The sequence below is a fragment of the Pterocles gutturalis genome, unplaced genomic scaffold (genome assembly GCF_000699245.1).
Source record: "Pterocles gutturalis isolate BGI_N339 unplaced genomic scaffold, ASM69924v1 scaffold33344, whole genome shotgun sequence".
Classification (NCBI taxonomy): Eukaryota; Metazoa; Chordata; class Aves; order Pterocliformes; family Pteroclidae; genus Pterocles; species Pterocles gutturalis.
Genome location: NW_010136911.1, coordinates 4,225 through 21,213, shown reverse-complemented (window position 1 = coordinate 21,213; position 16,989 = coordinate 4,225). Strand labels below are relative to the sequence as shown.

Here is a 16,989-nt window from a genome sequence, read left to right as displayed (position 1 = left end):
TGCTGCCATCACTGGTGGGTTAGAAGTTGAGGGCAATACTGTATTATTTTGCTGTACAAAACCATATATATGCGCATGATGGCATATATAGGAAACCGGCAGCAGGTATCTTGGTTGCCTGAGAGGCTACAGAAGCTGCTGGTACTGCTGATGCCATGCTTACTCCCCTCTGCATGGTGTCCTTGGAGGCCCTGATGGCTTTTGCTTGGTTAAATTCTGTGGGGTGTTGGATGACCGTGAAAGTGGAAGTGTGGGTTTCACCTTTTCTTTTTTCAGTCTTTATACAGTCCACTTTCTGGAGAAATGAACCTAGCCTGGTGTGCAGGGGACCTGGACAGAAGGGAAAGTAGTTTGATCACATCTAAGGGTGTTCAGACATAGGTATGAAAAACAGGAGGATGTATCTGCTAGTGGTGGTGGGATGCCCTGCTGTTATGGTCACCGAGAGAGGTTGGATTCTCTGTGATGAGCCTTTGTACAGAGCTGTTGTGATGGTGTGGTTTTCACTAAGGACTGTCCAACTTACAGGGATGATTTCTTGCCAAAGCAGAAACATGACTTGCATTGTACGCTTTGATTTTATTGGCTTAAAAAAACCCAGACTACTTTCCTCATGTGTCACAGCTAATAGTTTTTCTTTAACTGTGCATGGAAGGATGGAGTAACTGCATGCAATACCTCTAAATGGATAAAACTGAGCTTCCAGATCACAGGCCTTTTACAGCCACTGGCAATTCAGACCTCCATACCGTAGATGTGGAAGAGTTGAATTTTATCTGTACTGCTTCATGCCAGGAAGCTGACAACTGTGAAAGCCTATACGTAACCCAGATTAGTCACATATTTATGATCGTTGCTTTTTAAATAGGCTCCCAGACTGCTGTCTCAGCACTTATTTATTTATTTTAAAGCAGCTAACAAAGACATTAGACTAACCTTCTAAAGATAACTTCAAGATAATTTAGCAGCAGATGATTTCACAGCAGGCTTTTATTTTGTACTTGTGAATTCACACTCAGTCCACGATGCTGTACTTTGGGCTTCATCACTGAGAGCTCCTTGTTTAGTGCATCGATAATTATAGTTGTAATGGGCTTGGCTACTCCAGGCTTCTCTACCTCCCAGATTCTCTTTGAGGGATAGTTCCATCTTTGGGTTTCTGGTAGTGCTGCTGCAGTTGCTGGAGAGAAGAGTGAGCCTCACCAGGTTTGGGCTGGGCTGGTTTCCTCAGAGAGCTGCTGGGCACATGGCTGCTCTGCAATGGCTGGTTCTTCCTTGGCAGCTTTGCTTTTCCAGGACAGAAAGACAAGTGAAGTACTGGTGACCTTGCAGCGACTTCAGCACCTGTTACCTGCTTGGTGGTTCTGCTGTGTTGCTCTGTACTAGAGCAAATCATATGTTATTCTATAATAAACCCTGGGTCACCATGTTATAAGATCAAGGATCCCAGCTATAGCACGGTAAGGGGAGTAGGAGACAGAGAGCAGACTCCACATGTGAGACCTTCATCTTGGCTTTGGCAGAAGGCATCTCAGAGCAGGTGGGAGCTCTTGCAGCACGTGCTTTGTGGCTGACTCTGTGGGTCCCGTGCAGCCCCCTCGCAAGCCTGGCCAGTACGCTCGGAAGGAAAAAGGGGAGTGAAGGAGCTTTTGGCACATCCAGGGCCCTTGAGAAGACCCAAGAGGCCGCTCTCTGTTAGAAAAGTGATGCCAGGGAGAACTGTGTTCCTGATGTTAAAATAATGATTCTGTGCTGTGGCGCTGGTGGCTGGAAGGCTGACTGTGCCTTTTGCCCTGGTGGGAGTGATGCTCCAGAGGGGTGTGCTGCTGTAGGGAGTTTTCTGCTGGTCATAAACCCCTTTCATTTCCAAAATCAAGATCTGCTGGTTTCTGCAACAGGAGGTCTCTGAGACCTGAAGGCGGAGTGGCATGGCCTCATCAGGGATGAGCTGAATGACACATACCAGCATGTACAGAGGTAGACACGGGGCGAGAGATACGAGAGGGGAGATTGCGTATTTTCTTCAGCATATTGATGGATCTCTGGGAACCTAGTTGCAGTGAGACGCCTTTGTGTTACACACAGAAGAGGGAAGACTTTCAGGCTTGCTAGGCTTTACGCTGAAATACTAGCCAAAGAATGGCAGTGCTTATCAACACTGTGTTTTGTTTCTTTGTGGATCTCTTACTCACATGCTGTAATTACAGCTTTTTAGAGCTTGAAGGGGAGGGGGAGAGAAGTGTTTTGCTCTAGTGTGAGCTGGCAGGGGCTGAATAACACATTCATTTGAGAGGCTTCACCTGCTCATGACAAGCTGTTATTACAGCCTGGTTTTTGTCAACAATAAAATTATATGGGCCTGCTGGGAGAAATCTCCCAATTAAAAATATGTGAACTGGAATGGTAAACTGGAATGTCTTTGCTGGATTGTTTCTGAAGGACAAAGGTTGAACTGGTACTAAAGGACAGAAGTGGATTTTACAGACTCAAACCTCTAACCTTCTCATCCTGGTTCCTTACTAGTTCGTTAGGTGAATGCTGATGGTGGCTGCTAGCAAGCCCATGATAACGTTTTAGCCTGGAAATAGAGCTACAAGGCAGATAGAGTATGTTGCAGGACATGCGTGGCAATGCAATAAGCCGTATGTGCCTGTCTAGGAGACTGGTGTGTAGTCAAACTGCAGCTTATTAACTGAGCTATGTAACAGTCCGTGTGCTCCCAGCCCACAGCTGGTGTGATCCCGCAAGGGTGGCCAGCGGGCTGGATGAATAAAGAGCATATAGGGTGCTATTCAAATAGGTGTGAATTCTGGTAAGTCTGAAGCTTTACACTGTCCACTTGTCCACCCTCTGAAGTCCCAAAGCAAGAGGATGGGTAAATGGCAAGCCACTGTGCTGGAACAGGCAACACGATGCTTCATGCTCAGTAGAAGTGCTTGGAGCTGGAGGGGTTTGGGAGTGTTGATACAAGGGAGCATCATGCAGCAGCATGAAGCAATCTCTACTCCTAAGTGTCGGTTCACCAGATCCTTTTAATTGCATACTGAGGCTTAACATATGCACACTCTGTGAGTGTCATAGCAGCACTGGCCTTGTGTGCTTCTGGCCTAATTTAGCTGTTAAAAGGAAAATTCTGGTAGTCCATTATATTAGGATGTGCAAGGGGGCAGGATTATATTATTTTAGGATGTGCAAAATCAGGCAGATCCAATGCAGACACCTCATGAATACTGTGCACCCAGCAGCTATGCACAGCTTATTCACGTGCTCATCGTCATGTCACTTGGGACAGGAGGTGCGAGCTGACAGACCAGTGCAGCAGAGGTCACTTGCTTCACAGGGGATGTTTGACATCAGGTCTTTTGCCAGCCAAGGAGAATAGGAGCTGTGATGCTTCTGCTCCAACAAATTCTTGCCTTTTCCTAAAACCCTGAAGAGAACTTTACAGAGGGCAGTCTGTTTGTAGCTACAAGCTAGAGAACTGTCATGAGTGGAAATGGGCACGTTGCCATGGGTGTGCAGTGTCTCCCCATCTCTTGGATAATCAGAGAAGGTAGAACCATCCAGGTGTGCTTTAATTACAACCATATTCTGGCTTTAATTAAAGGGAGGGAGAGGGAGAGGGAGAAAGAAAAGGGTGGGAAGGGAAAAGGATCGCTGAAATTGTAGGAGGGAGGGAGGAAGGAAAGACACTCTGAAACATAACACATCTCCTGCTGGTCTCCAACTTCTATGCAAGCTCTGAGGGATGCAGCTTCTAACTTGCTTTCTGGCTAGTCAAATCTGACGGAATAAAGTGGAAAAATCCAAACCATGTTACATAAGACTTCTTCAGGTGCGATTCCTTCCTGCAAGTGACAGAGACCAGTGAAGACTCCTTCGCTTCTGTGAAGTACTTACCAACTGAGACAAACATGAGGCAGGGTGCAGGACAGTACCGCAAAGATGATGATGGGTTTATTAATAGAGGTGCTTGGATAAGTGGCAACAAAATAGGTTGCATTCAATGTGTGACTAGACAGAAGAGCATTAGTTGTCCATAGCAATGTCCCCAGCTCTCAAATGCTGTGCAAATTCTCAGCAGAGATCTGGTATTAGCAGCTCTGCTCTTAAAAAAAAAAATTTAAAAAATTCACTTATTGAATCAAATAATTCAAAAAATATTTTTGAGGCTTTGCCACATGTGTATGTGTGTATATATGTAAGCTATACATTCCCACCTCTTAGGGCTGCACTGCCTCTCCCGTGTCTGTGCTGGCTGCCCAGAGTGGCTTTGGCAGAAACAAGCAGGCAGCGTGCCACAAGGAGGTAAATGCCTTGTGTGTGCAAACTCATGGGTCACATCTGCTGCCCAGTGAGTAAAGAGGAAGCGCAAGAGCTGGAAACCCGGTCTGAGGAGCTGCAGGAAAGCACTGCAGCCATTACTAGCTTCACATTGTACTACTTGGGCTTTAACCAAGTTTTTGCAGTGAGGCAGATGTGCTGTGGAGTCTACTAGGAGAAATGTGTATTTTAGACAACATTTTACTTTAGAAAAGGAAGCATATGGCTTAATGTGAAAATAGCTAAGAGCCTGGAATAAGCGCTCAGATTAGAGGCTGCCACAGACAATAAATCACTGTGATTGTTTTGGTTTGACAACTTTGTTGCAGGAGCTTTTCCATTGTTTGCTAAACAGGGATAGACTGACTGCTCAGTCTCAAGGTTTAATTTGTTTCAGGTTGTTGATATGCTTAAATGACCTAACGGTGTATGCGTGTGGGTGGTTACTCATGTGAATGACTGGACTGTATCAGAATATAAGATGCCTGGAGACTGAAAGGAGTTCATCTTGTGTTTTCTATTTGGTGGGCTCTAGCCCTTCACACACACTAGCCAAGAGGAAAGGGCAGGTTCAGAGAGACAACACACTATGGCCATGTGAGAGGCCTTGCCTATTTCCTCTCAGCAGCTTCCACTTTATTCTAAAAGCTGCAGTCTTGCTCGGGGCAGATCACGGGCAGGATGTGTCTAGCCTTAGCTACCCATTTAGGCCCTCTCTCAAGTCGGAGGGAGAGGGGCACTCCCAGGCTCAGATCATGGTCCCCAGGATAGGAGGACTTGTTCTTCGCTGGTGCTTGGCTTCAGAGGCAACCCACATGAGTAGCTTGATTGCACTAGTTCATGTGACAAATTCAGCACGATCATGCTTACAGTGAGAAAATTAAGTCTAGTTAGTCTTATTTTGAAGTCAACCATTCCTGGTTTGACAGCTACTCTCTCCACTCCCGCATGGCAGTGTGGGACCGCTGGTAAGCATCGCCCTCTTCCCTCCTTTGCTTGCAGGCCTGCAGTGGTGGACAAGAAAGGAGACCTGGCTACACTCAATGAGGTAGGCTACCAGCTCCGCATCTAACAAAGCCATATGCCGGACAGAAGGCTTCCCTGGTGCTTCCTGCTGCACTTTACCTGCACTCCATGGGAATTAAAAAGGAATGGGACTATTTATGATCTTGTGGATTCTTTTACCTAGAAAATAGAAGGGGGGATTTTTTTTTTTGGTGGCAGTATTTATTTTCTTTCAAGTCATAGAAAAGACATCAGTGAAGAGAACCTAAAATGATCAGGATCTAAGATTTCTTTTTTCCCCCTCCATCATGTAGCAGGTAACTCCAGTGGTGTGAGTTTCTTCAAATATAATTTCCCTGTACAAGCATTAACTGAATTTGAGCATTGTGCTGGGTAGTAGCATTGGGATAACTAAGAAATCATATTCTTAGTGTTAAGATGTGCTGGGGTGCAGTGCAGTTAAAAAAAAAAAAACCCACATTCAGTATTAATATTTAATTCAGCAATAAAAACAAGCAGTGCAGAAGTGGCATGAATTTTTACTATCAACGTTACCTCACTAAACTTAACAGATATGCAAAACTGTCAGTATTATTGTTTTGTAACTAATTTGTATTGTTTCCCAGCATTTCTGGTAGTATTAAAACAGCACTGGATGTTTTACTGCCACCTGTATTATTATTTTGTGCATGTTGCTGAAAGATGTTAAGTAATAGTAATATGCAAGTGTATTTTAAACACTGACATCTTATTAGGCAAAATATGCGGTTTTGTTTTTTTTAAATGATAATTGATGAATAATGAATTCTTAAACTTTCTGAATTTTTTTATACTTTGTCACAAGCTTCTAGTCTTTCTGGACTACACTGGTAAAGCACAAAACATAGAGATTGCTGTTCTGTAGAGACAAATGTTCACCTTCTAGTCAGTTTGGTTCTTGTATGGTTCCTGGAATAATGGAAAAAATGTCAGAATTGCTAACCTAAGTGTATATGCTTTTCTTTCAACATTTGTGTGTGACTTTGAACCTTGTCTTTGAAAGGCTGAGCAGTCTCAGATGATGATGCCTTGACATCTTATATTAAGATCAGACATCACAGGCTGAAGTTAACCTTCTGCCGTGCTGCTGTAGGGAGTTCTTTCTGTGTGTGTTGTAGGAACAACGGCTTAGCTTGTATTGGAACATCTTCAGCAATAAATTGAGTTGTACATCTGAAATAGCTGAAAATCAAGCCTGTCTGCTTCCTCCCTACTCAGTCCTTTTTTTCTAAGACTTAGCTAAGGACCAGTGATCGATGGCAGCATTCTCAAGTGATGTGGTAAGACTTTCATTGCAGTCCACCATTCACATCAGTGAAGTTCTCTGGAAGCATTCCGAGTGCTGCATTCCTGAAAATATTTCATTAGGTGCCTAAATAGAAACTGGATTATTGTACAAGTCCAGCCTCTACCCTTTGTGCTGTGCTTATAGATGATACTGCCGTGGGCCTTGTGTACCTCCCCTCCTGGGCACACACTTTTTTGGTATCTGAATGGAGACAGGACATTGTAACACAGTGACAATAATGCTTACTCAAATTGAATGAGTTAAGCTCCTAGAACACTTAGATCAGCCAGCAATTGAATTAATACAGGAGACAATTGCTTGCACACAGACCTCATTGCTCAAAAAAGTCAATGAATCTCGCCTACCTAGGACAGGAAGACAACAATTGGACCCAGCAACCTACTACAGGTGAAAGGCTTTCTACTAATTAGACTTCAGAAGGTCTAAAAGAAGACTTTTCAAATGTATTCTGCTTCTTTGTACAAGATTACCATATCAATTACAGGGAGGCCTTTTCCATCCCTCTTGCTACAAACTTTTCCACACCTGTGTTCATAACAGGATTTTTTTTGGTTCAGGAATGAAACTGAAAAGAGGGAAATACTCATTTGGTAGAAATTCTTGTGTAACTTGACATCAGCTGCAGAGTTTCGGTTTTAAACTTTTTGCTGCTCAGTGTCTTGCAACCTAAACAATTTTTTTAATGTATCCTTTAGATTTTTCATGGGCAAAATTATGTGAAAGACTTACTTTGATCAGCTGTATCCTATAGCACAAGGTTATCTGATATGTTGCAAATTTTTCCCTATGAAACCATGGTCTACTTCAGCTCAAGTAATAATGGTTGGTATATAGTTTTTACCATTGTCCAGCAAAATTTGAGTTATCTTCTCTCAACCTCTAACTTATTCTGAAACTTTCTAATGCTGTAGAGGTGTGTGATAAATTGCTTTTGGTTCTTGTTTTGAAGTTCAGATGAAATGTTCTCTTGAAACTTGCTTTTGATGGCATTTGTCTTAAGTGTGGTTCTAGTGACTGTTCTAACTTACTGCGACGTGGTCAGATAGCATAGAAAACATGCATGACTTTGGGGTTTTTTTTAATCACTTGTATGTTTATACAGAGCATGAAACTTCAATAAAATATCATGGTAGGTTTTTTTTTTTTTTTTTTTAATTAATTAGGATTATTTTTTTGTCCTGTCCAGGCTTCTCTTCCAGAAAAGATCTAAGTCACTTCTAAAATCAATACAGGACAAATGGGAACAAACTAAAGCAGAGTTTTTAAAGATTGTTAAATACCTACCTCATTTATTATTCTGCAAGGAAATCACAGAATATAAAGCCCTTAAACCCACGCTATAGCTAACCATCAGTGGGTTATACAAAGAAAAACCGAAGTCCCTAAACCCTGAAAATAAATTGTTACGGAACAATAAACACCCCTGAACTAGCAGCAGTGCTGAGTGCAGCAAGCAGCTTCTGCTTTTTTCTTTTAGTATCTTAGCCCTTTCTTCATGTTATTGTCATCAAAGTGTGGGAAAACACTTGAGGTGACAGTTTCCCCTTTTGTAAAGGAAAGCAAGTTGTTATAGTCCTTTAATAACAACATACACTAATGAAACAGAACAAATACAACTTACTGCCTTAATGGTTTCATGTGGTTACCAGGGAAGTGGGGTATGTTTTTCAGAAGGCAATCTATCTTTGCTACCTTGAAGAAAAATGTCACAGCAACACACAATATCTGAATACGAGCCAAATATGGAAACCATTGAGCGGCAAGTCCAAAGCATTTGCTTGCTTTTAGATTAACATAAAACTTGAGATTCAAACCAGCACTGTAAATAACCAGGTGTTTGGCCTGGCCTAGGTAAGTGCTGCTCTGTGTAAAAGAGAATGGAACTGATGTGAAACCTCTGCTTTGGAAGAAATGAGGCTTTAGACAAGCCTGAAAAGCCATGCTCAAGTTAAGGCTTATTCCAAGTAGTGGAACTGCTCTATTACCCAACGTTCCCCTGTTCGGTACGGCTCTATTTCCCAACTTTCCCCTGTTCAGCAGGGGAAGTAACAACTTTTAAAAAGATTCCAGTGAATGCTACTTCTGTTTAAGCTTTTAGAACATATTTGCCTTACTGCAAAAGCTGTCTTCTTCCTTTGGAAGTCCAATCTTGCAGCCTCTGCACTGACTACACTCTAGGTGACTGAGGAAATTCCTTTGCAGAAATTATTTACATAGAAGTGGCCATAGAGCAAATTTGTACTAAAACATTAATTTCAGCTCATTATAAAACGTGACATGCACACAAACTTACCCCCCTTTACCTGAAGAAGCACACAGTTCTCAGAGAATAATCCGTTTTACTGTGATTTACAATAAAAACCATTTACAGCATCTCTGTGAAAAATAACACCATTTTGAGACTGGCACAGATGTTTTCCATTATCAAAGAGGAAGCTAGTGTAAAATCTTTTCTTTCTGCCTTAAAGATGTCATAAAGTAATTTAAACGTTTTTTAAAAAGTCTCTTTAAAAAGTCTACTTTACACAACACTAACAAATCAGCATGCACGCAAACTTATTTAAACCGGACCAGCAGTGCTTGAATTAACCTTTAAAAAAATGATAATAATCACATGAAGACAGAAGGTGAAGGTAACTTTACCTACACAAAAAGTCCTTTGGATATTACAGTTCAATAAGCCTGAACTCTGCTACCAATGGCAAGTGGTCAGAAGAGTTATTTTCATTGGGAAGACCATTAACGGTCCAAAGATCTTTCTCTGTTAGAAGTGCCAGCCTGCCAAGAAGTTTCAGACCTCCAGAAAAAGAATCCTCTGCTCCTAGTTAAAAAAAAAAAAAAAAAAAAAAAAAAAAAAAAAGTGGAAAGGTTCATCAGTGTGGGCTAAAAAAAAATCAACACATTCATACATATGCAGGAGGAAAACAGTATGGCAGAAATAATCTGAAGTCATTATTGTTCCATGCAAAAACTAGTAAGGTAGTTCAGAAATTCTCCGTGTTCACTAGTACTCTCACAGTAGAACTTTTATAATCAGCAGAGCTCAAAGTACTCAGAAAGATGCCACCCCTCCTCCATTTTGTTGAGACATAAATTGAGGTAGAAAGGGAAAGGGATTAATTTGTTCATTGTAACTCCCCTGAAAAAACCTCACACAACCCAGTCCTGTACTCTATCACAAACAGCATTACTGAACAGAGCTGACACTTGGAAAATTAAGCATCTTTTGAGAGTTACTGCTTCACATAACATTTTATTCCTGTATCCTCAAGCACACAGTTCTCCAGCAGGCAAGTCATACAGGAACTCTTGCTTGTAAGGATGAAAGCCTTCTGGCATTTCCCTTCCTAACTGCTTGTCATAAGAAAGGGACCTTCCTCTATTATTTCCTGCTACCTATTCCTATAATCACCTAAAAACAAACAAACAAAAAAACCACCACAAAAAAAAACCCCTCACCCACCCCCAAGAAACACCACATTGCTCATGGAAGAGAGCAAGATGACTCACAGCCTTGCTATTATTACACTATACTTAAAAATTGTCGTGTCATTAAAAAACAAAACAAAAAACCAGAAAACCATCATCAAAGAGTAACAAGCTTTTTCCAACTCAAGAAATTTGCTTTCACAGCAAATCCTGAATACCAAACCAAATACCTGGCTAAACATGACACAGACTAAAGCACGTAACTTTCAGAAAAACTTCCCTTTAAATGTAAAAAGGCAATCAGTCAGCCCAGACCATATTTCTACTCACTTGTTCAGACTTTGACAACTTTTAATACAGAGGCCCAGGTCATCAGAAAACTGAAAACCCAGACTATTAGTTTCTAAGAACTAATTAATTAAAACTACACCACTTTAAACTGCTTGGAGAATTCAAGTTTGGTCTCATTCTGTACTCTGATGTGGGGTGAAGAATCCCTTTGGAAAACAAGTACATAAAGAAAAAAGTCCTTTGGCTCTCCTGGGGCAATGATGGTACAACAAAAATATATAAGCAGGTGAATTAGGATTAAATTTTGCAGAGAGATGCACTCTGAAATTTCACAGCACTCCGTTAAATTACAAAGTATTTGGAAATCATTTAGAGACTTCTCATCCTAATTTTCCGTCAAAGCTTTTATTTCTATATTGTGAAGCTTTTGTATTTGAGATTTACATTAAGATAGCATTTAAGATGTACATAAATTAAGATGTGCATGTTATGACATATTAGACTTTTGTGCGTTAACTCAATGAATTTTAACAATCTGGTCTCAAGGTATGAGAAATGAAGGTGATATTTTCATTGAAAACAATGTTAATTTATAAAAATCAGTTGCAGCCTACAGTGGGAACAGGAGTGGAATCCAGGTTTCTTTGTTCTGAGTTCTGCAGAGCTATTTATCTGAGAGCACTGCACTGTGCAATGACCTTTGCCAACAGCATAAAACACAGAACGAATGATGACACGGCAAGCACACTGCTCAGAAGTATCCACAGTAAGAGCACAAACAAAGCAAAGGACAGCATTGTGTTACCCAGCAAAGAATACACCCACAGAGGTACCGTGTCTTTCTTGCACCATCTGGTGAGTTTTAGCTGCAACTGCAATCGAGAGAGTGACAGCTGGGCACATGGAAGTGACTGCTCTCAGAGCAAAGGCTACAGAGGTCATCTACTTGCCAGATATTACATCAAGACTATGTGAAAAGTAACTTTCTAAGAAACAGTTCATTTATCAATTTTAATGCACATCATAAATTGCCATTCACCATTTTGTTGATTTGATGATTGGAAATACTGCTGTGCTGTAGGTCCAGCTATTAAGGTCTTGCATGAGTTACTGACAGCAGTGTTTCTCAGGTGCTACTTACACTGCTGCTTTTCTGTAGCCCCAGCTCTTGTCTCCATGCTGAGATGGCAACTACGGGAATGTTCAGTTAGGTGAAAAAGTCTGCCCTGTGTGGCACTGCATGTCCAACCGTGGTGAGCTGACAAGGACAGCCACATTTCTCAGGTAACAGCTGACATTCAAAGCGCTACCATGAACCTCTGAAGTACTTCTTACCGATTAAATTATCACTACATTTCCCTTTCAACAGCATCTGAATGTTCCCATTTATCATTTGTGAAAAATAACTAAAAGTTGGTTTCTTTACCTGGCTGGGCAGCAGTATCATCATTTGCTGCAGAATAGAAGATATAATCCACAGTGACAGCACTTCGGGAGTGACAAGTTGTTACTTCTGGTATCCCAGTTTCAGGAAAGTAATGAGAATACACTGAAGACAATTTAAAACAGTGCTGCAATTTTGAAGACAGCCTAAACAGGAATGAAAGAATTTTATTTTCTTGTCTTTCCCAGAAAGAATAAGCAATGAAGAAATACCAAGTAGTTCCTAGTTACAAACAAAATTAATTTTCTGGATATGCAAACTAGTGTTCCTCTTGTTAGTGGCCTAAACCTCTGAAAGCAAAATGGCAGCTGTTTCAAGTAAAAGGCAGATACCTAAGAACCCATCAAAACTGGCTTAACTGACACTTCAAATATAGGCAGCTTTCACCTCCATCTACACTTCGTAAGATTTCACATGTAAGATTCAGCAATCTCTCCCTGACACATCGGTAGAACTGTCCATGAGAGCAGCTTACATGAAAGCAACAGAGTATGAACTCATCTAACCAGGCCCTTCAGCATATAGAGAAATTGAGATTTTTAGGGTTTTTTTCTCCCCCAAACTAAAGCTATCAAGCGCTTTCAAGTTAGGCTATACCTAATCTTTCCTTCTCTCAGGCTCCTGTTTTGTCTCTCCCCATCATCCAGCAAGTCTGTTCCTCTTCAGTTCAGCCCATCTTGTCTCACTTGTTTTTTCAATCTTGAAAGCAAAATGCAAAACTGCACCTTTCAGCAAAAGAACTCCTCTCTCCCACCCAGCCATTTGCTCCCATCTGCTCTGCAAAGTATCCATCCCTCAGCTGTACCTGCCTCACCTTACATGGCTGCATTTTGAACCTGACCTGCAATGTGTTCTCATTAAAAACCAAGCAATTGAAAAAAAAAAAAAAACCACAAAAAACAGCATGTCACCTGCCTTATTTAGGGAAGAGACAGACAAACATGCCAGTTGGTACAACACAGGACAGTGGTTTCTGCTTTTGTTACATGACATCCTTTTTAAGATGAGGCAAAAAAGCCTGCAAGTGATGTTTAACATGACATGTTATGGATTTACACCATAGTAGAATAGGGCTTCCTGGCCTGTTACCTACTTCTTTCTTCAGAAAAGCCATTTTCGGAAATGCCACCTTTTGATCACCAAGGGTTTTCATATAACTATCTGCAGTGATACCAAGATCTTATTTCTGGTCAGAAATGGCTTACTTGGAGCCTGACATCACATATACACAGTTAGGGCAATTTCCCTCTTCTATGCCTTACTTTATATGCCTATATAAATTTGCTAAATGCAAATATATTCTTCCTTTCAAAAAGCAGTTACATTTTCCTTCTCAGTAGCCTAGTGGTGGCTTCCTCCTTCAGTTTAACAAGCACATGTTGTGATCCGACTAAGAGTTGTACTACCAAATCCGTAATAGTCCAAATTTCTGGGACTCAAATTCTCCAACAGAACTTCTGACAAGGAAGGTTTTATGGTCTTTCCAGGTCCTTTCCCACCTTCATCGTACCCTCTAAAAAGCACTGACACCTTGCCTCTGCATTCTGAAATAATATCTGCAAGTTCCTGGAAGAACATGCACTCCTTCATTATTGCCATTTCTAGTCTTTTGCTGTCTGAGCAGCTTTTTCATGTTTAAATGGAAGGTGATTTCTTTTTTGTCAGATGGGCAGACTTGGTATCTGGAATCAGATACAAGTTTGGTTTAAACGCAAAACAAACCCCCCAAACTAGGAAAGAATCAAGGGCTTCCATTTTTTTTTCCTCCCAACACGTACTTTTCAGATGCTACTACAATCTCCTGAGTGTTGTCCAGTTTTGCGGCTTCCAATTTTTCACCTGCAATATAAAAATACATTCAATTTACATTTAAAAATAGAATGTAGGCAAGACCAATATTGAAGAGCTACAGAAAAAAAAAAAAATCTTCAAGTACACATTTTTTGCAGCAGGCAAGATACAATTCACAAAGGTGGATTAAATTCTTCCGCTCCATTTTATAAGATCCCCTTCCAAAGACTCTCAAATTGTGTCCCATTCATTTAATTTTTTTTTGTCAAATTAAAAACAGTGGATGAAAGATGCAGTAATACTGAGCAAGTAATCACTTGCTTTTCCTGCTTGTCCCATAAAGTGCCTGCCCTACCATACGCAAACACTGCAGCAGAATGCAGGTTCTTGCTATGTACACGTGCTGCATTCCTCCATCTCTCTTTTCCCAGTCACAGCACAACTGGCTTTCATGATGCAAACACAGTAGTTTAAATATTACACACCTGCTCCTGAATGGCAATTTCCAGATGTTATCTTCTAAAGATTCAAACTTGCAAATGCTTATGTGAACAAATAACTTTACACTCTAATGAGCCAAACAAGGAAGTTTCGCAAGCTCAAGGCTCACAGTTTTTCCCCACTAGAACAGATCATCTGTTTTTCCGTGCTACCAGAGTGATATTTTCAAAGGACCACAAAATTCATCAGCGTAGAAACTGACCTGCATTTTCTTCTCTTTGTTGCTGTTTTATTTCATATACACAGTTCTGCGAAATTCCTAATTTTTTTGGCCAAATTGGAATAGATAAGATTCTCTGGCCCCTTGGAAACTGTTCTTGTCCAGAGACCTAAGAAAGACAAATGCTTTTTTCAGATAGAAATCCGATTTAAAAAAAAAAAAATTGAAACGAGCGGACTTTTTTTGGTAAAGCTTAAAGTTTTAATTAAAAAAAAGCCCAGTCCCCTAGAATAAAACTTCTATAATGGCTTGTCAAATCTCTGTAAAAATAACAACACCCCTTATGTATACCCCCTTCATTTACTCTTACCAAGTTTTTTGCAGCCACCCAATTTTTCAAGATAGCTCTTGTGACACTAAGCTGAGAGACTACTGAGACTATCAAGAACATTTTCAGCAACCCAGCAGGACTGAGTATATACAGCTCCATAGCAGACACTTTATCTTCGTGATGCTTATTCTTCCGGGAGCAAGTCAAGTCAAAGCGGGGCTTGAAACAACTACCCACTGCCAACAAGCACCAGTGGGGCTATTTTTTCATGTTTTCCTCATTGTATGTACACTAGTTACTTTCTATTAAATAGCATTTGACACATCCAACAACTACATACAGGAGCTTACAACAAAAACCATTGAACCTGAAACAGTTTACGTTCAGCATCTAATTGCATTTTTGCTTTTACAGTTATTCTAGTCACTGTAATTCAAAGTTTATCTAAAATAAGAGTCATCTTTCCACGGAGTACACAGTAGGTATTTGATTAAGTAGTTATTTTATCCTACTTAAGGACTGAGATATGTAAACACAGTGATAAAATCATCCTGTGGATAATGACCTTTCAAGAACAATTACTTAGTTTGCAAGTTTGTCATTTCAGAATGCTAGAAGCAGATACAACATTCTGTAAGGCACGGTTAATATGCCCAAGCTTATTTTAGGTAATTCCACAGTAACTTTCGCTTGGCAGACTGTGTAAGGGCACTAAGATTGGCACTGCAATGGAAATAATCTCAAGCCCAGCGATGGCATGCTAGCACCACTCAATCAGCATGAACCCTTTTTTTTCAGTGAGAAGTGAAAAGCATAGCCTACCTTCCCTATAGCAAGTCCTTCATAATTTAACTTTCCTTCCTTTATAAATCTGTACAACGGAGAACCAGGAACAGAATTGAAGTCACCACAGATGATAACTGGACAGAAGGTACCATCCTTCTGAGGGGCAACACTAGCAATCTCTGCCAGGAGCATTGCAAGTTGGGTCAGTTTGATGTCCCCTCGCCTTGGGTTATACAGCAGATGTGTATTGGCTATACAGATTGCAGCATTGGCTTTACAGTGAAATCTAGGTTGCAAAAGCAACACCAGTCCAACGTTGTCCCTGTCCAAGAGTGGAATATCACGGCGAAAAAATTCCACGGGGTTTGATGAGATTAGGCTAAATTTGGAAGTTTTGAAGCAAATAGCACAGCCATCAGGTTTTCTCCCTGTCCTCATTTTATACTCACAGTGATACCCTGCAAGAAAGGCAATTAAAAAAATAAAATACCATCGTAGAAATAGATTATTTTTTTAAAAAATTAGAAAAGCCTCATGCTACTTTTCTCCCATGGCAGTCAACACCCAGTCTGAAGTACCAAAGACTATGTCAAGTTCACACAGAAAAGTGAACACAAGAGAAAAGATTAAGCTCCATTTAAGCCACCATGGAATCACACCCCTACCAGCATGTTCCTTACCATAAATTCATATGGCAGAGTGATAGACAGTGCTATTTAGGCTGACTGACAGTACTAGTATAAGATCTAATGAACAGAAACCGGCCATGGATAAAATTTAGTCCTGATATTTGGAAGGTTTTAAGACAGAGAAAACATACCCTAGAAAAGCTATCCAACAGGACTACTGGAGAGCACTTGATGAATTTTAAAATGGGGGTACACAACACTGTTGCATATGATGGCAGGAGACTTGATTCTAGAGTTTTTTTGAGGAAAATAGTAGTGGGGCAGGGGAGAAGGCAATGTATTGGTCAGAAGAGTTTCATCATACCCAGGGATTCCAAACTTGACTTGATCTCTGTTCTATAGTGGTCTTCCTGGACTTCTTGTAAACAGAGTACCTAAGGCAAAAGTTTACAATTCAAAGATATTAGTAAGTAGATCAAAATCACCATTATCATATCTCTGTTGGCCAGTCTGTATAGGTATAAAAAATTTTAGATGCTTTTTGCCTCCATAATCCCACAAAAGGATTCACTCTCCTATAGAAAATGCTCCTTGAGATTGTGAAGAGGGCCCCAATTCCTCCCACCCTTTCTCAGACAGATGTACATTTTCCGGTGTGAAATCAAATTTAATCAAAGTAGTGACCTGCTAATACATTCTTAGCAGTTTAGGAGAGGGCTAAATGCCAGAGCAGTGGGATGAAGAGGCTGACGGCACACTTCATTAACTAGGGTGTAGACACCAAGGTCCCACATTATAACAACCTGAATGAAAGATCAAGCTCAAAATACTCCATTAACAGAGTTCTGAGCATCTGGAGCCTTCTCCCTGCACGCCACAATAACACACAGATGTAGAACCCTCTTGGGACTCTAGCAAAGGACCGAGTTCCTGAAGGGCAGTGAGTTAGCA

At 40.8% G+C, this 16,989-nt stretch overlaps 2 protein-coding genes across 3 annotated transcripts in view; one reads left to right on the top strand and one right to left on the bottom strand.

Moving 5' to 3' along the window:
• The window catches only part of VASH2 (vasohibin 2), an 8,467-nt gene extending 2,878 nt beyond the window's left edge, over positions 1–5,589 (top strand). Inside the window, exons 3-4 of the mRNA XM_010082478.1 lie at positions 1–14; positions 5,326–5,589. The exon at positions 1–14 is cut by the window's left edge and continues 120 nt beyond it. Coding sequence (XP_010080780.1) covers positions 1–14; positions 5,326–5,395 — 84 coding nt within the window. The 3' untranslated portion in view covers positions 5,396–5,589. The remainder of the gene's footprint in view (positions 15–5,325) is intronic.
• Positions 5,590–8,998: 3,409 nt separating this feature from the next.
• The window catches only part of ANGEL2 (angel homolog 2 (Drosophila)), an 11,117-nt gene continuing 3,126 nt past the window's right edge, over positions 8,999–16,989 (bottom strand). For both annotated transcript variants that reach the window (XM_010082476.1, XM_010082477.1), the window contains exons 3-8: positions 16,403–16,472; positions 15,446–15,867; positions 14,335–14,461; positions 13,619–13,679; positions 11,823–11,986; positions 8,999–9,497 (exon numbers count right to left, since the gene is read on the bottom strand). In XM_010082476.1, the coding sequence (XP_010080778.1) occupies positions 9,343–9,497; positions 11,823–11,986; positions 13,619–13,679; positions 14,335–14,461; positions 15,446–15,867; positions 16,403–16,472 (999 nt within the window). In that variant the 3' untranslated portion in view covers positions 8,999–9,342. The remainder of the gene's footprint in view (positions 9,498–11,822; positions 11,987–13,618; positions 13,680–14,334; positions 14,462–15,445; positions 15,868–16,402; positions 16,473–16,989) is intronic.